General features: G+C 40.6%; 1 protein-coding gene across 4 annotated transcripts in view; it reads left to right on the top strand.

The window, feature by feature from the left end:
• The window catches only part of LOC142482964 (uncharacterized), a 760,779-nt gene that overhangs the window by 94,111 nt on the left and 639,403 nt on the right, over positions 1 to 27,265 (top strand). For 3 of the 4 annotated variants that reach the window (XM_075583088.1, XM_075583086.1, XM_075583094.1), the window contains exons 5-6: positions 15,948 to 16,031; positions 16,531 to 16,677. In XM_075583088.1, the coding sequence (XP_075439203.1) occupies positions 15,948 to 16,031; positions 16,531 to 16,677 (231 nt within the window). The remainder of the gene's footprint in view (positions 1 to 15,947; positions 16,032 to 16,530; positions 16,678 to 27,265) is intronic. The other variant, XM_075583087.1, reaches the window with a different exon arrangement.

The following is a 27,265-nucleotide window of genomic DNA, read 5'->3' as shown; positions in this document are numbered from 1 at the left end:
TCTGCTCCCACAGCCACCTGAATGTCGCTGTCATCCTCACCCCTCGCCGCCAGCTGCACGTAATTCTCTTCTATATCTCTGCTCCCGATGTTCTCCGAGAGGAGGACCGAGAGAGCAGAGCAGGACGGAAATACCCGGCACCGGGTCCCAGCACTCTGGGCCGGTTCGGGGTAATTTCCAGGTAGTTTAAATATGGCCGGGTACCGTGTTATTTCCGGGTACCCGGTACATCACTAATATTAACACTTACGGGCACATGACATTTGAGAGTATTTGGTTCTAAATATATTTTTGCAACAGTAATTCATAGTAATGATGAAAATGGTCTTATAAGGTACTTTAAATTGAGCTCTTTATGACAATTCCTTTATATTAGACTTTTACCATTTAAGTTTATCAGGCTTTGTTTCATTCTTCTAAAGGAAATGTTCTAAGGTGTAATATTTGTCACTTAATCAGTCTTGAAATATGGACAATGCTTCACAGGCTATATTAATTCTTTGAAGATTCAGAAGTGTTCATAAAGCAATTACATTTTGCATTTCTATCAAAGTTCATTCTTACATTATTGTAGATGCAATTGTTCACTTTATGCTGCTGTAGAATAGTTAGAATAGATGGATGTAACAAACGGTTTTATGTCATATTGTATGAGCTACATTTGCAAATCTGTATTGAATAGCATATTGGTTTTGCCACCCATTCAAAATATGTATCTAATCATGTTCGTAACTCAACTAAGGAAAACTAATGTACAGTGATATACTATAAAACAGTGTTTTTATCTATTATATTTATCTGTTTGAACCTGGAACGCGTAGAAACCCTATCCTTTTCAAACATTGATGCAGGTAAAATTCTATTCTACGATTCCTTTAGGATACTTATGGATCTCATAAGCCTAAAGAAATATACACTACACGTCTTAGGCTAAGAAAGCAGGGGGTTGATGTACATTTACATGGAATTTCACTATATGAATAACATAAAAAAAACAAAAAACCTTGTTGTTTTTGCATAAAAAAATGTTCCTACCATTGAACATAACCCTGAATCACCGGTGGGGAAGCATTCTAAATAAGTGATCGCTGGATCTAATACTAGGTGGGCAAGAAACTCGTATTGGTTAGGTCCGAATTACACAAATTTGAGACTTACAGTACAATTTAGATAATGTCATCAGGAACAAGAGCCAGGACTGGCTGACCCGCTTTAATTCGTAAGTCTCTAAATACAGACAAAAATTGTCTAAAAAAAAGCCAAGTTCAATAGAGTAGCACAAGACCATATAGACCATCAGGTATTCAGGTGGTTATAGGGCATTTGAGAACCCCCTAGAAGATTTGTTACACAATGCAGACAGAGACAATCTAGACATGATTCTACTCTTAGGCCGTGTCCATGATTAGTGCGACCACGGCGAAAATGTCTTACGGCATTGATCGCGGCCATAGAGCACGCGTGCACCAGTGAAATGGGACATGCGGTGTGCGAAAAATCAAATAAATTGAGATTTTGCCCGCTCACGTCCATGGTTCAGCCAATGAGGGCGAACCGCTCACGGGAACGCCTCCTAGAACACCACCCATTGCGCAAACCAACAGGCCATGTGAACACTCCGGCAACAGGCGAGCATGACTCCACGCGCTCGCTCGCAGGCACCATGGACACAGCCTTAGCCCCCTGCCACCACTATACTCACAGTCTCCCTCACTGCCAATAATACCACAATTTCATCAACACTTTAAGCCGCAGTCTATGGGTCATCTTTGCCTGTCCTACCTTATTCCCTCTTACTGCTTACTTCCGCCTACAAAAAAATTCTAGTGCTGCCCCCTCTCTCTGGAATTCCCTGTCACGTACCACCAGACTCTCTCACAGCTTTCCGATGTTTAAAAACTCCTTGAAAACTCAACATTTCAAGGAAGCCCATTTGCCATACCTCTAACATCCACCTTCCCCCAACCCCATTGGGACCAGCTGAGCAGCTGGACCAATCTCCACCTTATGTTCCATTCCCTCCCCCAACCTTAATGAAATAAGCTGTCAGTCTGAGCCCTATTCCAACCTGAGATACACTCCATCCTACAATGAGAAGCCATATTACCTTCTTGTTTCAGTAATCAATATTGTCCCACATTCCCTTTAGAGTTTACCTATTTGTATCTGTTTGTTCGTGTCCGTCCTCATCTGTAGGTAACTGTTCATGTAATATACATGTGACGGTGAGGGGGTAACCAGTCTCTAAATAAAGGTTAAGCCCGTTATTGGTTGCCCCTGATCTGAGTATAAGGGTTCAAGAGAGTTAGCTCTTGAGCCCAGTAACAAGGTATGCTTTACATGTACTTTGTGGTAATTAAGAATTTGTGTGTTTTTACCTTTCCAGCCATGCCAGCGAGCAGTGATTGCTAGGGCATGAGTTTCAAGGGGGGTTTTGCAGAGTAATTGTTGTCAGAATGTGCCTAGGTAATGGGGGTCTGGAGTTGTCGGTTCTCCTACAAATTAACCCGGGAATCATGCCCTCAATGTAGGCACATTGTCCCGGCAATATCTTCCCTTGAAAACACTTGCTAGGGTTCCCTTCTTCAGCATAACCCAGAAAGGTAAATGGGGCAAAGGGATGAAAAGTGTCCCTGTAACTAAAGGGGTCCCTAGGTTAAGGGGGATACCCCAGTTAATGCCCAGGTAGCCCAGAACCTGTTGCGTTCATGGGTGCTCCAACCATATATGAGGTTGTGAAGGGACTCTCAAGAGTCCAGTCTAAGTCCCATAGGTAGTGTGTGGGGAATACGAGCTGATAAGAAATAAAAGGGCATCTATCTATTCTATTCCCAATACCCAGAGACTTAGGAAGGTATTAAAGTATATTTTTATTAATACAGTGATAGTGCTGTAATTTACTGTTGTGCACTGTAAATGAGCAGGGACTTTTGGAACCGATGTTCAGATAGACTGTCAGGGCTACCAAGTTGGTGCCAGTAAGTCTACTGGACATCGGAGTTCAAAGTAGCCAGAGGTGTGGAAGCCATTTGGGTGTCAGGGAAGGGCTTAAGTACCCACGTCCTAGGAACAATGGCAGTCGTCCAGGCTGCCAGACCCAGCGGGTAGCATGAGATAGCCAGGGAAGGATGTGGCAAACTTGTGCATGTCCCTTGGACAATTTCAGATTTCCCGCTGACCTGGCTTTCTGTACCGGCTTCGCTCTGATTGGCTACTGAGAAAGTTAGGAGACAGAAAGGAGAACCCCCGCAGCTGTCTAGATGTATATGTGTCGGTGCTCCCTAGGTAAAGAAATATAGCAACAACCAAAGAAAAAGGAACCTAGTAAGAGCACTCTAAACACGTGGTGATATGGTGAACACTTTAAAACATACACTTTATTCTAATAATTAAAAAAATGGGGGATAAAACTAGAATTAAACGCTTGGATCCTTAATATGAACACTAAATGTGGTGTTCTGGATCAATGAAAGTATGACTGCAAATATCCTCTACTAATGTATGCAGCAGTTTGGACCAGTGGGTATGGTGAATCACTGTCCAGATGAATTAGCAGTAAGCTGTTTGTCCCATTACAGCATTACCATGTATTTATATCTCTTACCTCTCACTGAGTACTGATCCTTTAGAGATCAACTCTGACAACAGAGTTGGTGTTGGATCAGTACTGTTTATCATCCGATAGATATTCCCAATAGGTTGGTTACTATCACTACCTTTACACCACCTACCTGAGAGACGCTGAACAGACTATATACTTACCTGATCTGAGTCAGCCCTACCGTTGTATTGTGTGTGAGCCCAGTATGTTATGCCCACAAAGTGGATAGGGACTTATTGGTATGTTCCCTAGACTCAACTTCACCTTATTTAGGGTCATATTCATAGCCAGTGATATTGAGCTGATCACGTACAAACCCTACATTTAATTATTTATTTACAGCATCCCTAGCCTTATATCAGCTACAGTATTAATGGCCAGGATCCCATTCATTTAGCCAGTTATACTGCCCCACTGTTTTTTGGCTAGGGTCCCTTTTATATGCTAGAGTGCTGTACATTTTGCTTACTAGGATTTGTATATACTGACACATACTGTTACAGTAGCGAATAATAGGGTGCTTTGGTTCATCTGTATAGTGATTCACCATACCCACTGGTCCAAACTGCAGCATACATTAGTAGAGCATATTTGCAGTCATACTTTCATTGATCCAGAACACCACATTTAGTGTTCATACTAAGGATCCAAGCGTTTAATTCTAGTTTTATCACCCATTTTTTTAATTATTAGAATAAAGTGTATGTTTTAAAGTGTTCACCATATCACCACGTGTTTAGAGTGCCCTTACTAGGTTCCTTTTTCTTTGGTTGTTACTGAGAAAGTTCCCACACGCTGATTGGCTGTAGTATTTTGTGAATGAAACTCCAAATAATATAACAAACATCTGAGCAAATCAGGTTTGAGATTTCGAGCACGAGAAGTGCGGCCGGGCTTTTCAAAGTTGCTCTTGCACAAATAGAGCAACCTGCTTCGATTTCAAGCCAGGAAAGTCTGCCCGCCAGATTCTAAGTCCCGTTTTTAGCACCCAAGTTCTAATAATCGAGCATAGCGGTTGCGGCTGGAATTGCAAGCCGGTTTTAGTTCCAGGAGTTTGGTACTAACCCCCTGGTCAAAAGGAGTCCAAGTTCTCAGAAGAGAAGGGAGTGGTGGTGTGTGAAACTACACACCGATTTGGGAACCAGAGGATTTCGGGCTAAGTCCCGGTCAGGATAAAACTCTTATTTAGAGTTCCCTGCACCTAGAACAGTCTAGTTGTCGACCCCCAGACCTTCAGTAAGTGTGCTTTTCGTCTGTATTTTGTGTTTCACTGTGTGTATGCCTTTTTCTGCGAATAAATTACAATTGATTTCATTATCTTGTTTTGCTCAATGAATGATCCTGGTAAAAAGCTGTAAACGTCCTGGTCTCCCGTGACAATACATAACTCTGTACTCCCATTGCACCATGCTGGATAATATGTTAACACTTAATAATAACAGTTCCTATTTCATCTAGACAATCTTCTGGCAGTGATTCTGAGTTCGGTGACTATTCCACAAAGCAATCACAGCGTTATGTTAGACTTAGCAATAGTGCCCAATGTCATGCAGTAGCTGCAAAGGCAAATACGATCTTATCTTGCATTACATGGGGTATGGATGGAAGGGAATTAAGTATAATTATGCCCCTCTCTGAAGCATTAGTTACTGTAGACCACACCTTGAATATGGATTACAGTTTTGGGCACCACTCCATAAAAAAGATATTATGGAGCTAGAAAATATGCAGTAGAGCCACTAAATTAATAAAAGGGATGGAAAATCTGAGGTATGAGAATAAGCTAACTAAATAAAATTTGTTTACATTAGAAAAGAGGCATTAGAAAGCGAGGATATGATAACTATATACAAATATATTCGGGGACCAGTACAAGGAGTTTTCATAAAACTATTAATCCCAACTGTAGTACAAATGACACAAGGTCGTCCCTTAAGGTTGGAAGAAAAGAGATCTCACCATCGACAAAGAAAAGGGTGCTTTACAGTAAGGGCAGTTAAAATGTGGAATTCATTACCCATCGAGAATGTGATGGCAGATACAATAGATATGTTAAAAAAAGGTTGGACATCTTTTTAGAAAGAAATGGTATACAGGGATATACCAAATAAGTGAACATGGCAAATATGTTGATCCAGGGAGAAATCTGTATTTATTTATTCCTTTATTAGACATAATTGGCTGATTCTTTTTTGTGTGGCTCCCGCTGGATCAAAATACTGTAAATACAAATATTTGATAAATATCTGTGGTCTAAATTTAGCATAGGTTGAACTTGATGGACATATGTTTCAAGCCTCATCTATAATTCCGTAACACCCAGAGTTCTTAAAAAAAATCAAGAAAAGACACCCAGATGACTTCTGCAAATAACCATTTGATAAGACCACCAGTGCCTAGGAAAAAATAGTATATAATCTATCTCCTCATAATTTATCCATTTGTTGTATATATGTATGTATGTACTGTATGTATGTGTCAGTATATATATATATGTATGTATGTGTCAATCGGTATTGACCATGTCATTTGTAGGTAGGGAATGGTGTAAATGAAACTGTTATTATTTTTTACACATTTTGAGGGTTATTTATTAAAATGCCATAATGCCGACTGTGGAACTAAAATAAGGAAACTCCCATTAACGTTCTAGTTTCGGTGCAATAATGCCCTGATTTATTGAATAATACTCCTTTGTTGGAAAGGGTAGACTTGGGGATTCACAAACCCCTATGATTAGTATGGTGATTTGCCTCCTATTGTTTTAGAGGTCCTCATTGTACTGTTGTTCTATGTTCATGATCATCACAAGGTTGAGATCATGAAACGTCTTCCTCTCCTTTGCACTAAAAGTAGGTGAGCACTATTTTCACTAGCTTTAATGATCAGAAAAATGGATTGCTAGGTTCCCCTAAAACAGTAGTCCCATGATGTCTTTTTTTGTTAGTCCCCGAGTGTTGAAATAAAAGGGGTTAGCTCTCGGTTCCAAAGATACATGCTGCTGAAGTTACTTGTGTTAAACATGAGATTTTAATGGCTATTGAATAGGAAGAGGCAAACCAGGACATACTGTAGTGACTTCGTAGTGGTGCACGTTAATGGTGAAATCTGAAAGACCATTTTGTTTCGATTGGAGGGGTTTCAATACCGGTAATTTCACAGCTATGTATCTAGGGAACCAAGGGATCCCCAGAGTTGAATATAGTATAGTTCAGCTTTGGAATACCCACCACTTTGGGGAAAAAAACCAGCAATAAAACAGCCCTAATTGCTGCTATAATAAACACGTCTTTATGATCATTCCGTGGAATGTCCCCCCTCCTACAGTAATTGCATTCTGCATGTGCACAAGCATGGGGGGCAGGGGACTGTGCAGTAATTTTATGTGAGCGCCAAATTAGGAGTGGGGAGACATTCATGTTCAGCTGGAGGTTTGTGTGTTGTATTTACTGAACATGTAAACAGAAAAATAAAAAATATAAAAATGAGGCATTTGTGTCTGCAGACACAGTTATACTCCTATGAATAAGTGGGTGTCTTTAACTAGTAAGGTACATTTTTCCTGTCAATCAACAATTGCCCTTTTTTTGTATGCATGAACATGCAATTGTTGTGTATTTCAAAGTGGATTTCACAGCTGAAAGTAGAATTTATATTGGTGTGTACATTTTCTTCAATATTACAGTCCCACGAGACTCGACAAACACATTTCTATTCCCGTATTGGCAGTGCCCTCTTCCATTCTAAGGTTCTTGAGGGAATGTTAAAATGTACCCACTACCCACTTACCCAATTGTAACATGCGATTTCTCAAGTTATTTACCAAATATAGGAAAAAAATGGGTTGTCACTTAAAAAAAAAAAAAAAATTGTAGAAAGTAACCCAACCCATTAGTCATGCTTTCTACATTTTGAAAATACAATTGGTATCTACAAAATATGCTGTTTTGTCATTCTAGTTATGCAGTAAAATAGGGGTGCAAATCTGCTTCTTTAGCACCCACCACTCTTTTCTATTGCAAAACATTAACTAAACCATAATAAATTGTATGAAATGTTTTATATTTCTTGAAAGTACACAAAATTACAGTACAGAATGTATGTATATCTTTATTTGTATAGCACCATTCATGTACATAGCACTTCATAGCACTAATACATGTGACAAAATAATATAACACAATTGGAATAAGAGCTACATACATAAAAGTAACATTAGAAATAGGTGTCCCTGCCCCATGGAGCTTACAATCGAAGTGGTAAGCGGGGAGAATTTACAGAGACAGTAGGAGGATGTTGTGGTAAGTGTGTATGCAAGAGATGAGTACAGTACTTTGGAGCTACTCAAATCCTTAATTAAAGAGGTGTGTTTTAAGATGGACTTAAAGGTGGAGAGAGAGAAAGGTGTAAGTTGGATATTGAGGGGAAGGGCATTCCAGAGGCGTGGGGCAGTAAAGAGAGGTTTTAGGTGGGAAAGGGTTTTGGATACAAAAGAGGTAGAGAGAAGACTTCCTTGAGTAGAACGCAAGAGGCGATCAGATATGTAGCGAGAAATTAGGGCTGAGATGTAATTTGGGGTAGTGAAGTGTATACAGGGAAAAGGGAGACCAAAAAGCGCACCAGCACAAACGGAGCAGGAAAAAACCAGAACAAAAAAATGATTAAAAGGGCACTTTAATGTGGCAAAAGACCCATCCAATGCATTTCGAACGTCGCAGCGTTCTTTTTCAAGGATAAAACACAATGTGATAACATCCATTATATACCCTCTTACCTGTGGGCCATTTTGCGCCAAAAATCAGAACCTGATGACGTCATAACAGAGCGACTCAGTGCCGATCTAAGGGCAAAAGGAAGTACCAAAGGCAGTGTGGCCATTTTGGATGTGGGCAAACATAGGAACACAATAACAAAGCTTTATTGACCATTCCAGCAGAACAAAATACATTGCTGCTAACTGGACAAGCATATTTAAACGAAATAAAGCTATATTAAACTAAACTAATGCTTAATAAAGGGTACCATTATATCAAGGAAAAACATGAACAAGGTGGATTAAAAAACTAGCTGTGTTGCAACTAAGTTATATACAAAAAAAAGTTAAAAATAAAAACCTCTAGACATGATTAAAAAAATGTGCAAGAAAAGTAAATTTAAAGACATATTACACATACATACTGCATAACACAGATTGTGTACCTAAATCATAGGAACCAGGGAAATACAACCATTATAAAATATGAAGTATTATCCACAAGATACATCAAAGAACAATTTAAGCTTACATATTAGCATAATATTTGCATGATAAGGCATAGGTTCAAAGGTTATAATGACAAGAATATAATGTCCAATATAATGACAATTGTCTTATTTAATCTGTATTACCAACTAATTACACCATAATACGTCTATCACAAAAATGTTTACAAAAAATGTGTTAGTTGCCAGTCAATGTTCAAGCCCATAGGGAAGCGCGTTTGGAGAGTGAAGATCCAATACGCCTCCCTACGGTCCAGAAGGTTGATATGATCACCTCCTCTAGATTTAGAAATAACTGATTCAATCCCCAAAAAGGAAAAATTATTAATTCCTCCCTGACCACATTCAGTGAAATGTTTTGAGACTGGATGATTAGTGTCTCTCAATTTTATGAGCCTTAAATGCTCTAACATCCTGACCTTAAGGGCTCTAGTCGTCCTCCCCACATACCTCTTGCCACAACCACATGTTATTAGATAAATCACAAATTGACTTTTACAATTTATAAAACTGTTAATCTTAAATTCCTTATTTGGTAATATATTCACACCATGTGGCGGTGGCAAGGCAAACTGGAAAAAACTTTTGGCAGGCTTCATGTGTTTACATGCACTACAAGAGCCACATTTGAAGGAACCCCTAGTGATAAAAGTTTTTTTGAGACCAGAAGATTTGAGTTCACTTGGTGAAACATGAGATCCAATTGTTCTCGCTCTACGATATACAAAAGTAGGACCAGAATCCACATATTTTTTAAGGACAGGGTCCATGGATAAGACATTCCAATGTTTTGAAATTATAGAGTTTACTTTTCCACTTTGTTTACTAAATTGTGAAATAAAAAGAGGACATTTGTTTTTTGATTCTGTCAGTCCATGTGAGTCCTGTTTAATACCAATTGTCTTAACATTGTTAACAAGGCGAGAATCTTCAATTGGATGTGTGGGCAACAATGATGCTCTCTCTGTATGTAATGCATTTTCAAATGCAATTGCTAAATGTGATTTGGGGTATCCCCTTTCCAAAAATCTCCTTGTAAGCTCCTCAGACTGAGAAAGGAAACCACTCATAGTGGAACAATTCCTTCTCAGTCTGAGGAACTGTCCCCTTGGTATGGCCTTTATGACATGGGATGGGTGGCAGCTGTCCGCCCTAAGAAAGGTGTTCCTGGCATTTTGCTTCCTATAAACATCCGTTTGGATTTTTTTGTCTATGTCTACAAATAATTGTAGATCCAGAAATTCAATGTGATGGAAATGAAAATTTCATGTAAATCTTAGATTATAAAGATTATTATTAAGATAAGATACAAAAGTGTGAAGTGTAGTGACATCCCCCCTCCAAATAATAATTAGGTCGTCCACAAATCTTTTATAAAAAACAATATTGTGACGAAATAAATTAGTGCTCGAATAAATAAAAAGTGCTTCCCACCATCCCATAAATAAGTTCGCAAAAGAAGGAGCAAAACTTGTACCCATAGCAGTGCCAATAAGTTGCAAATAAAACTTACCATTAAATGTGAAAAAGTTGTGCGTGAGTAAAAAGTGTATAGCGTCCAAAATAAAAGCCGATTGAAAGATTGATATTTCTGGTATCTCAATAAATTGGCGGACCGCTGCCAAACCATGGTCATGTTGTATAACAGAATACAGAGAGGTAACATCAAGTGTTACCCACAGGTAATCATTACCCCATTTAACATTTTTGATCTGATCAAGAAGATCACCAGAGTCCCGTATAAATGAGGGCAATTTCCTAACAAATGGCTGAAGAAAACCATTAACATATCTTGACAGACCATCTCCCAAAGATCCAATACTAGAGACAATGGGACGACCTGGAGGGTCGACCAATGTCTTGTGGATCTTTGGGAGATGGTGGAAGATAGGAATAATGGGATGAGATGGAATAATGAATTTAACCTCGTCCTTCGACAGAACTTCCATAATAACACCTGAGTCAACCAGTTCTACAAGGAACTCCAAGAATTGCGGTGTGGGGTCGGCGGATAGTACACGATAGGACCGGCCATCATCCAGTTGGCGTAATGCCTCCCTGATGTAACCGTCTCTGCCCTGCACCACCACCGCACCCCCCTTGTCCGCACTCTTAATGACCAATGCAGAATTATTTTTCAAAGATTTTAAAGCTAAACGCTCACTTTGATTCAAATTGTCATGATCTATATAGGATAGGGAAAATCCCTGAGCTAGAAGACGAAGGTCTCTTATAACCAGATTTTCAAACATAGTCAGAAATTGACCCTTGACATGAGTGGGGTAGAACACACAACTCCTTTTTAGGCCTGAATTCCATTCAGAAAATGTAGGAATATTAACATCATCAACCGTCTGTTCAGATAAAAGATCATTCATATCTTGCAGGGTACAAAAATCATTAAATGTATGTAAAGCAATAGATACCGGAGGAACAGAGTCGGATGAGGGGACATCACTCTCGATAGCGTGTGATGGCCCCCCATCTAAATCCTCATCTCCGGTCGACCTAGTAACATTTGGAATAAAATTGTCAAAAAACTTTTTCAAGGATAATTTCCGAACAAACTTATACACATCAATAGTGGTTTCGAACAAATTAAAGTTCATTGAAGGTGAAAATTTTAGGCCTTTATCCAGTAGTGACAACTCTGTAGGAGAGAGAGCAGTTCCTGAAATATTTATAACATTAGATATATCATTCAAAACTTCTTCCTTTTGGAGGCGGACCTGTAGCCCCCTCCTCCTCCCCCCCCTCCTCCCTCTTCTGATTCTCTTGTGTCCTTTTGAAATAAAGGGAAAGATTTTGGTTGTTGCTGTTGCTGTCTCTGTTGATTAACATTTTGATAAGAAAAAGCATCCTGGGACCTAGGTGGTTGACCCCAAAAGGTGCGTCCACCCCTCCCTCGCCCCCTGGATGGAGCTCCACGACCACGATGATCATCATTCTCAAATGTATTGACAAAAGATACAGAATGAGAGGTAGAGGCAGTTTCTGCATCTGAAACATCAGATTCGCCACTCTGATAATCCACATTCTTAGATTTTAAAATGGACTTATTGGGAGTAGATTTAAACTGAATGAATGATTTATCTTTGTTATTTGATCTTTCCTGAATAGAATTTATCCTCTGCCAATGGTAAACCTGGTTCTTTTCATAGTCATATCTGTCCCGATCATATTTAATTTGTTTTTTAGACATAATACCACATTCCACATTTTTTACCGTTTTGGAGAGAATAACATCAAATTCCTTAAAGCCCTTTAAACCTTTGAAACTGTATAGGTTTTTTTGCAGTTCTGTGATTTGAATATCAAGCTGATCTTTCTCCTTCATTTTCTGAAACACTATTAACTCCATCAAACGAAAAGAGCAGTCATTGAGGGCTGTCACCCATCTATTTTCAAAATCCACATCCGGAAAACCAAAGGAGGGGGCTTTTTTAACCCTTAGTCCTCTTGGGATCCTTTTACATTTAGCATAGTTCTCCAGGCTTATAATGTCCCACCATAAGCGGTTCTTATGAATCAATAAACTTTCCAATTTTTGAAAGTGGATTTTGAGATCAGAGATGTCAGTGGTATCCAAATCCACAATGTTATCAAACACACGTAAAGCTTGTTTTTTTCTCTGTGTATCATCACAAGTGTTGAAAAAATAAGTATCCGAAATATCTTCTAATTCATCCATATTATCCCCTGGTTCCTCCATACCAATATAATGGAACACAAAGGGGGTACTGAAGCCACAAAAAAGTAACTATAAAAGTGTATAAAAAGCAAAAATATAAAAATTAGGGATCTTCCTTTTAAATTCAAAGATTAAGCTCCAAAAAACCTATGCATGTGCGGCTCCAACCTGTATATATTGCAATATGGAAAATAGCTGAAGCGCTCAAATGCAGGTATATCTCAAAATGATAATAAGCCAGACCACTGTACCAGGGTACTAACAATTGATATAGTACCTATTGTGTCATATAATGGGTACTATCCTCCTGAAGACAGGTGGTGTGTGGTGCAACCCACTCACCATATGTCTCATTGGCAGGTTCCCCTGAAAAATATGCAAATACTCACATCCTGGTAGGGCAGGCAGAGTGTCCGCACTCTTAATGACCAATGCAGAATTATTTTTCAAAGATTTTAAAGCTAAACGCTCACTTTGATTCAAATTGTCATGATCTATATAGGATAGGGAAAATCCCTGAGCTAGAAGACGAAGGTCTCTTATAACCAGATTTTCAAACATAGTCAGAAATTGACCCTTGACATGAGTGGGGTAGAACACAGTTGTGGCAAGAGGTATGTGGGGAGGACGACTAGAGCCCTTAAGGTCAGGATGTTAGAGCATTTAAGGCTCATAAAATTGAGAGACACTAATCATCCAGTCTCAAAACATTTCACTGAATGTGGTCAGGGAGGAATTAATAATTTTTCCTTTTTGGGGATTGAATCAGTTATTTCTAAATCTAGAGGAGGTGATCATATCAACCTTCTGGACCGTAGGGAGGCGTATTGGATCTTCACTCTCCAAACGCGCTTCCCTATGGGCTTGAACATTGACTGGCAACTAACACATTTTTTGTAAACATTTTTGTGATAGACGTATTATGGTGTAATTAGTTGGTAATACAGATTAAATAAGACAATTGTCATTATATTGGACATTATATTCTTGTCATTATAACCTTTGAACCTATGCCTTATCATGCAAATATTATGCTAATATGTAAGCTTAAATTGTTCTTTGATGTATCTTGTGGATAATACTTCATATTTTATAATGGTTGTATTTCCCTGGTTCCTATGATTTAGGTACACAATCTGTGTTATGCAGTATGTATGTGTAATATGTCTTTAAATTTACTTTTCTTGCACATTTTTTTAATCATGTCTAGAGGTTTTTATTTTTAACTTTTTTTTGTATATAACTTAGTTGCAACACAGCTAGTTTTTTAATCCACCTTGTTCATGTTTTTCCTTGATATAATGGTACCCTTTATTGAGCATTAGTTTAGTTTAATATAGCTTTATTTCGTTTAAATATGCTTGTCCAGTTAGCAGCAATGTATTTTGTTCTGCTGGAATGGTCAATAAAGCTTTGTTATTGTGTTCCTATGTTTGCCCACATCCAAAATGGCCACACTGCCTTTGGTACTTCCTTTTGCCCTTAGATCGGCACTGAGTCGCTCTGTTATGACGTCATCAGGTTCTGATTTTTGGCGCAAAATGGCCCACAGGTAAGAGGGTATATAATGGATGTTATCACATTGTGTTTTATCCTTGAAAAAGAACGCTGCGACGTTCGAAATGCATTGGATGGGTCTTTTGCCACATTAAAGTGCCCTTTTAATCATTTTTTTGTTCTGGTTTTTTCCTGCTCCGTTTGTGCTGGTGCGCTTTTTGGTCTCCCTTTTCCCTGTATTGCATTGAGTAGCTGCACAGCTTGCCTGCCTGCCCTACCAGGATGTGAGTATTTGCATATTTTTCAGGGGAACCTGCCAATGAGACATATGGTGAGTGGGTTGCACCACACACCACCTGTCTTCAGGAGGATAGTACCCATTATATGACACAATAGGTACTATATCAATTGTTAGTACCCTGGTACAGTGGTCTGGCTTATTATCTTTTTGAGATATACCTGCATTTGAGCGCTTCAGCTATTTTCCATAGTGAAGTGTATAGCCTTAAAGAAGAGAAGAATTTTGTAAGTAATATGGGATTTAATAGGATGCCAGGAGAGAAGCTGAGACAGATTTAGGAGAGCACTAAGTGATTCTAGCAGTATTGTGTAGGATAGATTGTATGTGAGATACAGGAAGCCTGGACAGTATAAAATTGCAATATTGTATAAAAATGGCTTACACAGACAAAGTCTGGATAGCCCTATCCCATATTATTTATTTATAAAATCTTTTACCAGAGAGTTACCCCTCGTTTTCAAGTATGTCCTGGGCAGAGTGTTATGATGACAATACATGGTTACATTAAATGAACAGGGTTTTATTCATTATATTTAAAGATATTGAGTGAACAGTTAAAGATAATATATGTTAGAGGCGTATGTAACAGTTTCAGACAAGATTAAAATGTGTGAGCTTTAGTTTTGAAAGAACTTAGACTGGTGGCGGCTTTGAGAGTTTCAGGTAGATTGTTCCAGTTGTGAGGTACACAATATACTATATTGCTAATAATAATAACAAATCACAGATTTCATGTGCACTAACAAAATTCGGATGGTCAGATGACAAAATATTTACGTTGAGCAACAAATAGAAAGCATTGATTTTGTTCTGCCAAGAAAAAAAAAAGGTACAATATATGGCTTTCCAAGATACGCATGAACGATAAAAACAAAAATTGCTTGTTAAATGGTTCATTGCCAAAAAAATTAAAAACCCTTGGCTATATGAGTGGCTGCTACATTGGCTGTATAAGGGTTCACATTTCAGGCTAGCAAACGGTATATACATAACATAGATAATAGTTGTAAATAATTTAGTTCTGAAGGGGTCTGCAGTAAATTGCAGAACAACTTGTTACAACACCTCTCTCCCATGACTAACAGTGCTGGAATATGCTAAATGGGGAGGTAAGGAAAATTATGCTTACTCTATTTCCCTTTCTAACAATTTGTTCGTATAATATTTGAACAAATTAAACACTGTTAATCGTACACCACTGTAAATGATTAGCCTCTCTCTGTTTACAACTCACTTTAATTGCTTTAAAACACAATTTGTCAGCTTCATGTTCTATTGACAATGTTATCGATTTATCCGATTTTGGCTTTGTCTTGTCTTTCGTACATAAAACTCACATATGCAGTTCAAATGGGAAATGGTTGTATTGATTTTCTTAACTTGAGCCCAAATGCTAAAGATTTTTGGATAAGCTTTCTCATTACTTAAGCCGAAATCAATAGGAGAGAGCATCTTTTAATGAAAGAGCCGTTTGAGCATCGAACTTCAGAAATGGGGTCCTGTTCATCCCTTGCTTCACAAATCGATCTTTTAAGATTCTTAAGCGAGGTCCAATTGGTTGACATTGTGGTTTCTCTTGGTATGTAAACTTGCAGCTTCAGAGAAGAGAATGTGAGCTACGGAAAGAGCAAAAGGAAACACTTTCTCGACAGCAGAAAAAAGATGGACTTCTTGCTGAGGTACCTAATTTAACACTGAAACTGATCTCTTAGCCTACTGCTGACAATATAAGCTAGTTTTTTTAGGGTGGGGGTGGAGGGGAGAGCTTTAACATTTCAATTATTGTTATCAAATGGAGTGTATTTTGCCAATATGCCGGTTTGTGTGTGTATATATATATATATGTATATATATATATGTATATGTATGTGTATATATATATATATATATATATATATATATATATATATATATATATACACATATATATATATACATACATATGTGTGTGTATATAAGATATAAATATCTACATATACACATACAATACATATACTTTCACCTGTACCTCCGTGCTAACATGCCTTCTGATAAATTCTTTGAGTACTGGTTGTTCACCTGGGAAGCCGTGATAATTGGCAATGGTGTATATGCTCGCCTACAGAAAATGTGTAGTAATGAATAGATTTACAGCACACAATCTGCCTAATCCGTTAATTTATCTGGGCTTTCCTCCAGCTACAGGCTCAAGAGCATACCATTTACCAGCTTCGGACCGAGGACTGTTACTTGAAATCCCAGCTTAAGGACTGGAAAGCTAAAGTTGAACATCTGCAGAATAAGCTTGACATGTCTGACAAGTTATATGGGCAAGCCAAACATCAGGTACTGTACTAAGATATCATTAACTGCCCGAGCTTAATAAATTAAGCTGATTATGTCTTTACTTAATTAACTGCGAATGACCTATTGATGTATAGGCAAGAAAGATAGAGACTGCATGGTGCACTGTACTAAATTTATTGGCTTTCAATTAGTTCTACTATTGATTGTAACACTTAAGGCAAAAAAGAGTTTACTTTTGTGCTCTATGTTATAACCTAATTCTAAACAATATAGTGTGTGTATATATATATTTAAATTAATCTTAAGGTATACAGTGTTGATTATCTTTTTTCCTTCTCTTTTTATGTTTTGCATTGCTTTAATATTTTGGTCCTGCTTTGTCCAATACTCTATTGTGAAGAGAAGCTTTCATAAAAAGTACTGAATTGTAAACTTAGCTTTATTTTAAAGACAATACTTTTTTTCTCTTATTCAGAATATAACTGAACATTTTAGAAATATGGCACTGTATTTCACAGCTTTTCAATGGGTGCATTAGGAGAATGTTTGAGCAGTATACAAAAAAATATTCTGCTACCTGTATATGCAATTCTATTTCACATACAAATCTTGTACGATAGAACTTTTAGGAATCCTTTAAATTATTTTGAAGACATTGTATTATTTTAACTTTTACATTTTATAAGTGGCACATTCAGATATAAAGTAATTTTCAGTTAGAGTGCATTGTAAAACTGACTTATTGTACTTACATGTAATTATTGCATTGGACTTGACAGCCATTCAATGTATGTTCCTTAGTATTGTGAGTGTTGTAATGAAAACTATGTCTCAAAAAACATTTAGTTAGAAGGATTGTGATATTACGACTCTTTCGCTCGAAATAGGCTCATGCAACATGATTTATTACATCGTTTAGCATAACAGTTCAATCTAAATAGGTACAACTGTTTGGTGCAAATGTGAATTCCTCTCCACTTAATGTTGAAATAAGGTAAATCACTGTTTTGTTGATTAGATGCTTGATATCAATAGCACCTAAGTGTTTCTGAGAGTATGTTATTTAAAACCTATGTTAAAATCATTATACTGAACTGTGAATATGTGAATATAGTTGTAGGATTGATTTACCATGTAGATTTTTTTTTAACTTGGCCCCTAAATCATTGTATTAATTCAGCAAGAATTAGATTTCAGTTGTTTTAAGAGGCAACTGGTACAGTACATCCGAATGTGACAACATACAGAACATTTCATTCATTTGGTGACAAAATGATAAAGATAAATAGGGTGGGGTTAGAAAAGATGAGTAAGGCAGATTAGTGATGATTTCTTCAAGACAATTGCATGCAATTGAAGCTTGATCAGTATTTCATAAGTACTGTAGCTATGCCCCATGATGGAGAGCTGTATTTTCTTTTGATCCTTTTGAACGTGTTTCTTTAAATGAAAGGTTTCAACGTGAGCAAGCAAAAAAATAAATATATATATATATATATATATATATATATATATATATATATATATATATATATATATATATATATATACATGAGATGAGACCAAAAGATTTAGAAACATTTAAACTGCAATAATGTGGTAATAGAAATGGTTCAACCGTCTCCTGTCTCGCATTCCCCTTGTCCTCCTGTTCCAACTCCAATCTATCCAAATGCTGCTACCGCCAGACTCGTCTACCTCACTCACCGCTCCACTTCTGGTGTGCCACTATGCAAATCCCTCCACTGGCTTCCCAAATACCTTAGAATCAAATTTATAACCCTAGTTCTGATTTATAACGCTGCCACCCTTTACATCTCATCCCCAAATATATCCCTAAACACCCCCTATGTTCTGTCCATGACATCCGCCTGTCTTCTCTCTTATTACTTTCTCTCACTCCCGCCTGCAAAACTTCTCCTGTGCTGCCCCCTCTCTCTGGATTTCCACCATCAGACTTTCCACCAACATTCAGACATTTAATAACTCCCTGAAAACTCACCTTTCCAAGGAATCCTTTCTGGCATACCGCTAACATCCACCACCTCCCTCCCACCCTACTATGGCCAGCTGTGTGGCTGGACCAAACTCCACTCTTAACACCCCCTAATATCCACCCCCCCCAAACCTCAATGCCTCCAGCAGCGTGGCTAGACCATACTCCATCCTGAGACATACTCCGTCCCACAATGAGCAGCCACTTTACCTTTTGTTTCAACTTTGTCCCTCATTCCCTCTATATTGTAAACCCTCACAAGTAGGCTCATTACAGGAGGATATACTTATGATTTACCCCCGCTGCAGCTTATTTATGAACAGAGGAAATGGTGCTGCAAGGGGCATGTAAAGTAATACACTGAAAGACAGACAGAACCCCTGTAGATAGCACTCTAATCCGGTGTGAGATGGTGATTGACTTAAAATATCTTTATTAATAACAACTTCGTTAAAATATTGGGGTTTAAAACAATAATTAAATAATACCAAGTGTTGCTAGCTCTTGGAATAAGTTGTTCCAGAGGAGTATACAATTATTGGTTAATATCCAGTGTTGGGATAATCACTGGCCCTAGTGTTCCTCATATGGAGTGAATGAACTAGAGATGGTTGTGAATGGAACGGCAGTTTGGACCACATGTGTAGTGCCCCAGTAATTGAATATTAATAGATGCACCGGTTTAGTAGACCTATACTGTGCTGCTATGTGCTGCAGCCATTAGTACATTTTTGATTTGGGTAGAACAAATCTGGGTTAATGTGCATCTAATGGTGTTCACTGTCACCAGCATTGGAGATGGTGATGCGTGAGTGCAAGTTGGTTATACTTTAAACACGTGTGAACCCCAGGTGTGTGTAACAGATCTAGAGTTAACAATAGTATTCATGGATATATTACTGGTAAGTATTGTAGCGCTGCTGAAACTCCTGTATGATCAAATACTGAGTTATCAGCTAAGTACTGCTCCTTGTAGGGTTAATAGACCGGTCATCTGTGAAAGACCTTTCCCTAATTGGTGCAGTACTCCTCACATGTGGTAATGGTCTGGCACTCCAGAGGTGAATTGCTGGATGGGGTGCCGTTTTGCTCACTAGATTGTGTCCTATAAGCTATATGCTGTGGTAGGATATTAGCATTCAGGCTTCCCTAATTGTAACAATGATAGACTGCCAAATAAACAATGTGCCGTTCCTATAAGTTGACTCTTAAGACCGTCAGGTCTATAATCAGCCCATAAATGTGCAGGAGCAGAGCCACGCTGACTTCCTAAGTAACACTGAGTCAGCGTCCGTGAACTAGGGCTCCACGTGGTCACGTGGTGCCGACGCGCGCGTTTCGCGAGTGCTTTGTCAAGGCTATAGTAATCAGAAGGTATCCTATGTCTGCGGAAGGTATTTATACCTCTTGGTTTAACCTATTGTGACCCCAATCGGAGTTAGCGCATGCGCACTGTGAGGCTGGTAGGTGTTAGAAATTCAGACCAGCACTGTATCTCCTAAGGTGTATGAGACTGAAGAGCTGTGGCATGCTGCTTAGTTATTGATAGCAGGTTGCTTTAGTAATCTAGTTGTCATCTATAGTTTTTTAGTAGTGGCTCTCACTGTTATGACACAATGTATTGATTGCTGAAATAAATTGGTTAATGTATTTTGTTGTTTGTGTTATTTCTTATGTATTACTGTATATATTATTATATGTATTAATGGAATGGCAGAGTTTGAGACAGAAAGGACTGTATCCAGACTGATGTTTTAAAATGTACAGCATTCTAGTCTCTGTGTTGATTTTATTTAGATGAACTAGGGAGCTTTAATGAAGGGACTGTTGACAAATCCTTCATTGAGGCCTTTAGGTGTGTAAGTGCTTTTAGAGTATAGATCCAGCGTGCTTCCTTTTTTAAACTCACCCTCTCCTGATTGGCTGCCCGTGCTGTCACTCTGCCAAGATTTTTTTTTTGGCCCGCCTCTTCCTACAGCACTGCTTCCTCCCTTCTCTCCTCCAGAAATGCCGGGCTCCTTAGGCTCCGCCCCCCTGTCCCTCGCTTTAGGCTCCGCGGGCCTGCCAGTCTCTCAGCTGCACTGGCCATGCTGCTCCAGCAGCCCATCCCCGGGCCCCAGGTAACCCACATACCCCCTCCCAGACATCTTACCCACCCCAAGGCGGGAGAGGCCTTATTATTGTGTGTGTTTACAGAGGTGGGCTTATTGTGTGTGTGTGTGTATCTGTCACTGTGTGTGTGTGTCAATGTCACTGTGTGTGTGTGTGTGTGTGTGTCAATGTCACTGTGTGTGTGTGTGTGTGTGTGTGTCAATGTCACTGTGTGTGTGTGTGTGACTGGCACTGTCACTGTGTGTCTCTGTGTGTGTGTCACTGTCACTGTGTGTGTCACTGTCACTGTGTGTGTCACTGTCACTGTGTGTGTCACTCTCACTGTGTGTGTGTGTCTATCACTCTCACTGTGTGTGTGTGTGTGTATCACTCTCACTGTGTGTGTGTGTGTGTCACTCTCACTGTGTGTGTGTGTCACTCTCACTATGTGTGTGTGTTGTGTGTCACTCTCACTGTGTGTGTGTGTGTGTCACTCTCACTGTGTGTGTGTGTGTCACTCTCACTGTGTGTGTGTGTCACTCGCACTGTGTGTGTGTGTGTGTGTCACTCGCACTGTGTGTGTCACTCTCACTATGTGTGTGTGTGTGTGTCACTCGCACTGTGTGTGTCACTCTCACTATGTGTGTGTGTGTGTTGTGTGTCACTCTCACTATGTGTGTGTGTGTGTGTCACTCTCACTGTGTGTGTGTGTGTGTCACTCTCACTGTGTGTGTGTGTGTGTGTGTGTCACTCTCACTGTGTGTGTGTGTGTGTGCCACTCTCACTGTGTGTGTGTGTCACTCTCACTGTGTGTGTGTGTCACTCTCACTGTGTGTGTGTGTGTGTGTGTCACTCTCACTGTGTGTGTGTGTGTGTGTCACTCTCACTGTGTGTGTGTGTGTGTGTCACTCTCACTGTGTGTGTGTGTGTGTGTCACTCTCACTGTGTGTGTGTGTGTGTCACTCTCACTGTGTGTGTGTGTCACTCTCACTGTGTGTGTGTGTGTCACTCTCACAGTGTGTGTGTGTGTGTGTGTGTCACTCTCACTGTGTGTGTGTGTGAGTCACTGTCTGTGTCACAGTCACTGTGTTTGTGTGTCACTGTCTGTGTGTGGCAGCAGCCGCCTGAGGTGATTAAGGACCTGAGTATCACCAGGGCGGCGCGGGTACGCAGCGCTCCAGGGGGGAGAGGGTATAAGAGGAGTGGGGGATGAGGGGGGAAGGGGTAGAAGAGGAGTGGGGGATGAGGGGGGGAGGGGGTATAAGAGGCTTGGGGGATAGAAGAACGAGTCTGCGGTGGGAGAGACACCTCACTACCGCCTCTCCTCCTCCCCACACCGGGCAGCAGTTGCGGAGGAGGGCACCTGCTCCAAACCCCCCTGCTCAGATTCCCCCCCCCCTTGCACACTTACACGGTCCTCCTTCTCCCCACACCGAGCAGCAGTTGCGGAGGGCACCTGCTCCGATCCCCCCCAATCAGATTTCCCTCCCCGTGTGTGTCAGCGAGAGTGTGTGTGCGTCTGAGAGTGTGTCTGAGCGAGTGTGTGTGTGTGTCTGAGCGAGTGTGTGTGTGTGTCTGAGCGAGTGTGTGTGTGTGTCTGAGCGAGTGTATGTGTGTGTCTGAGCGAGTGTGTGTGTGTGTCTGAGCGAGTGTGTGTGTGTCTGAGCGAGTGTGTGTGTGTGTCTGAGCGAGTGTGTGTGTGTCTGGACGAGTGTGTGTGTGTGTGTCTGAGAGAGAGAGAGGGAGAGTCTGTGTCTGAGAGAGAGAGGGAGAGTGTGTGTCTGAGAGGGAGAGTGTGTGTCAGGGAGAGTGTGTCTGAGAGAGAGAGAGAGGGAGAGTGTGTTTCTGAGAGAGAGAGGGAGAGTGTGTGTCTGAGAGAGAGAGGGAGAGTGTGTGTCTGAGAGAGAGAGGGAGAGTGTGTGTCTGAGAGAGAGAGGGAGAGTGTGTGTCTGAGAGAGAGAGGGAGAGTGTGTGTCTGAGAGAGAGGGAGAGTGTGTGTCAGAGAGAGAGGGAGAGTGTGTGTCAGAGAGAGAGGGAGAGTGTGTGTCTGATAGAGAGAGGGAGAGTGTGTCTGAGAGAGAGAGGGAGAGTGTGTGTCTGAGAGACAGAGGGAGAGTGTTGTCTGAGAGACAGAGGGAGAGTGTGTGTCTGAGAGAGAGGGAGAGTGTGTCTGAGAGAGAGGGAGTGTGTGTGTCTCAGAGAGAGAGGGAGAGTGTGTGTCTGAGAGAGAGAGGGAGAGTGTGTCTGAGAGAGAGAGGGAGAGTGTGTCTGAGAGAGAGGGAGAGTGTGTGTCTGAGAGAGAGAGGGAGAGTGTGTCTGAGAGAGAGAGGGAGAGTGTGTGTCTGAGAGAGAGAGGGAGAGTGTGTGTCTGAGAGAGAGAGGGAGAGTGTGTGTCTGAGAGAGAGAGGGAGGGTGTGTGTCTGAGAGAGGGAGAGTGTGTGTCTGAGAGAGGGAGAGTGTGTGTCTGAGAGAGAGGGAGAGTGTGTGAGAGAGAGAGGGTGTGTGTCAGAGAGAGAGGGAGAGTGTGTGTGAGAGAGAGAGGGAGAGTGTGAGAGAGAGAGGGAGAGTGTGTGAATGAGAGAGAGAGAGAGAGAGTGTGTCTCGGAGAGAGAGAGGGAGAGTGTGTGTCTGAGAGAGAGAGGGAGAGTGTGTGTCTGAGAGAGAGAGGGAGAGTGTGTGTCTGAAAGGGAGAGTGTGCGTCGGAGAGGGAGAGGGAGAGTGTGTGTCTGAGAGAGAAAGTGTGTATGAGAGAGAGAGTCTGAGAGAGATAGAGAGAGAGAGAGAGAGTGTGTCAGAGAGAGAGGGTCTGACAGTCTGAGAGTGGGTCTGACAGTCTGAGTGAGAGTGGGTCTGAGAGTGGGTCTGAGAGTGAGAGTGGGTCTGAGAGTGAGAGTGGGTCTGAGAGTGAGAGTGGGTCTGAGAGTGAGTGAGTGGGTCTGAGAGTGAGTGAGTGGGTCTGAGAGTGAGTGAATGGGTCTGAGAGTGAGTGAGTGGGTCTGAGAGTGAGTGAGTGGGTCTGAGAGTGAGTGAGTGGGTCTGAGAGTGTGTGAGTGGGTCTGAGAGTGTGTGAGTGGGTCTGAGAGTCTGCGAGTGGGTCTGAGAGCCTGAGCGAGAGAGTGGGTCTGAGAGAGAGTGGGTCTGAGAGCCTGAGCGAGAGAGTGGGTCTGAGAAAGAGTGGGTCTTAGAGAGAGTGGGTCTGAGAGTCTGAGAGAGAGAGTGGGTCTGATAGAGAGAGTGGGTCTGAGAGAGTGAGTGGGTCTGAGAGTCTGAGAGAGAGTGGGTCTGAGAGAGATAGTGGGTCTGAGAGTCTGAGAGAGAGTGGGTCTGAGAGTCTGATTTCCCTACCCCCTGCCCGATTTCTGTGTGTGTGTGCACGTGTGCATTTGCGTGTGCACAGACACCAACCCACAGTCAGTCAGTCACCCAAAGAGAAGCAGTTCCAGCCATCACATTAGTGGTGAGTTCATTAAATGTTTCACCAAATACAGCAGGCTAATTTTTAAGTTGATAATTTTGGATGGCCCTCGAATGATTTTATAAATATCAAAATGGCCCTTGGCAGAAAAAAGGTTCCCCACCCCTGCTGTAAAGAGTATGGACTTGGTGTTTCCATTTTGGCAAGAGTTTATGTGCCTTGCCAGTGGGTTATCTACATTGTTGCGTATAGTACCTATATGCTCCAGTACTCGCTGTTTAAATTGGCGTTTTGTTTTGCCTATATAGATTTTCCCACACTTGCAGAGGCCTTGGTATATTACTCCAAAGCTTTGGCAACTAATAAATTTCCTGATCTGATAAGTTTGTGAATTATTCCAATTTTGGAATGTTTTGGTAGTTGTAATGTTTTGGCACGCTTTACAATGTTGGCATGAATAGCTGCCCTGTGGTTTCGGTGGTAGCCATGATTTTATGGGTGTTTCCGTAAAGTGGCTGTGGACTAAGATGTCTTTAAGGTTTTAAGCTCTTCTACTGAACATTGATGGATGGGTAGGAATAACTTCCTTAATGTCCTCGTCTGCCGCCAGAATGTGCCAGTGTTTACGAAAGACTTCCCTGGCTAGATTCCACTGTTTGTTGTATGTGCCAACAAAACGTATCACTTTGGTCTCATTAGTTGGTATTTTATCAGTTAGTAGGTTAGCACGTGGAGAGTATTTTGCTTTCTTGTATGCTATTTTTATACTTTTGTTGCTGTATCCTCTTGTTTTGAAACGTTGGGTCATTGATTTTGCCTGTGTTTCAAATTCTGCAATTGTACTGCAGTTTCTCCTGAGTCGTAGGAATTGGCCTACTAGTATTCCCCTAATTAGGGTGCTGGGGTGATGGCTGGAGGCCTCTAGAAAGTTGTTTGTGGCCGTGGGTTTACGATAGACAGTTGTTTCTATCAGGTTGTCTGTCCCTCTTGATAATTGTAAGTCCAGGAAGCAGATGGAATTATAATTGTACTCTAAGGTAAGACGTAGATTCAGTTGGTTCTGATTAAGGATTCCAATAAATTCTTTTAATAGCATAGGTGTGCCTTGCCACAGCATGAACACGTCATCTATGAAGCGCGTCCAAAGTATGATGTGTGACGTGTAGTGTTCCATTTCTTCAGTGAAGACGTGTTTAGCCTCCCACCATCCTAAGTAGAGATTCGCATAGGATGGTGCGCATTTCGTGCCCATGGCAGTTCCCTGTGTTTGATGATAGATTTTGCTGTTAAACAGGAAATAGTTCCTTGTAAGAACAAATTTGAGTAGTTCTATCATGAAGTTGGTATGGGTGAAGAAATGTCTACCTCTTGTTTGTAAGTAATGGTTTGTAGCTTCAAGGCCTATGTGATGTAGAATGCTGGTATAAAGACCTTCTACATCTAGGCTTACTAGAATGATGTCTATTATGCTCATGCAGTTGTTAGTAGAACACCAGAAAGAGAGGCTTGAAACATTCAGCTCTGAGCTGGAGACCAAATTAAAAGAGGCAGAAAAGTGGAAAAATGACCCAAAATTTGATGAACTAGAGAAAAAGTTAGAAACTAACATATCCAAATTTACAGCGGAGCTGAAAGAAAGGAAACGCAGGAAGTACGAAAGAGATAAGAAAGACTTCAAAGACGGAAAAATATTCAGATATAAGTTTGCCAAAAAAAACAAATACAGATCTAGAGCTGCAGATATACAAGATTCATCCACAGAATGGGAAACATCTGACATAGAGGAGACGAGACTAGATAGTGGTGAAGGCACCTCAGGCTCATTTCTCACATCCCTGGTGTTATGGATTACAGGTATCTTATGGCATATAACGCATAATTAATACAGGTCACAGGTATATATGTATAGTATCATTATAAGGCCTAGTACAGCTTAGAGCATATTGTTAAAAATCCTAGCTATTTTGTCTTAGAAATAATAGGTTGTTTTGCTGAGAAGTGACAGGATATTGGGACGTAGGTACATACACATAAAAGAGGAACTAACTCGCGTAAACAGGCCGTGGTCAAACGGTAAATGCTGAAACACATCATACACTGGCGACACACTTTATTCGAGCTCGGCTAGTCCCACCAATTCGGGTATACCCGGGTGTATTGAGGTTTGTGACTGTTTTCTGCCCGAGTGCATTGAGGTATTTTCCAGGCAGGGATTGAAGCATTTTATTCCCGCTGGCTGCAATACTGCACAGTATATATATATATACTGCATTACAATTCATGAATTTATGCCATCTGGTAGACACGCGAAGCATTGCAGCCTATTAAATCCTAATCATTATCATTTAACAGATCAGCCGCCCGTCAGCCAGGCATGAACCCAGGCTGGGAAGGCAAACGCAACGGGGCTTGTCAGAGGTGAGGAGCGGCGCATTCCAGGTATCTGCCAGGTACATACTGGGTATTTGCTCGAATAAAGTGTGTCGGTGCAGTACGTCAGTAAACTGTAATTCCTACTGATAAACAACATTGTCAGTAACCACAGAGTATGGTAATATAACACGTACGCAGCAAACAATAAGATGCTATATAAGTTTGCGTGACTTCATGTTGAATTAGAACCGAAGTGAGAGTGGGGAACCACACAGATGAGTAAGAAAAATAGGGTGCTCAAACCCAGGGTGACTCCATCCAGTTCAGTGGATAATAAACATTAACCCTGGAGATACCAGTGGGAGTGGGTGGGTAAAATGTAGACTTGTAAGTACTAAATGACAGTCGTCAGACTTAACCATAAGAGTCTAATACCCATAAAAAAAACCCACTCACGTCATCTCCAGGGGTGATATACAGGCGTGCCAGCCACGAGGGATCCAGAATCCAGGTACAGGCAGAAGAAAAAAACGAATGGCGCACAGCCAGGGAGCCAGGTGTGGAGTAAAACTGCTGTTCTTTATTCGTGCATGCAGAAAGACAAGTATACCCCCTTGGGGGACAAAGACAGGAACCTCCTACGCGTTTCGGACCTGGGGGTCCTTTATCAAGGTCACTCAGAGTTTGTATAAGATAAGGTTTGTCATTTATTGTATCACAACAATAATCAGAAATATCACAACAAGCTACTT

The sequence above is a fragment of the Ascaphus truei genome, chromosome 2, assembly GCF_040206685.1.
Source record: "Ascaphus truei isolate aAscTru1 chromosome 2, aAscTru1.hap1, whole genome shotgun sequence".
Taxonomy (NCBI): domain Eukaryota; kingdom Metazoa; phylum Chordata; class Amphibia; order Anura; family Ascaphidae; genus Ascaphus; species Ascaphus truei.
Note: the sequence above shows the minus strand (reverse complement) of the source record. Positions and strands in the feature narration are given on the sequence as shown.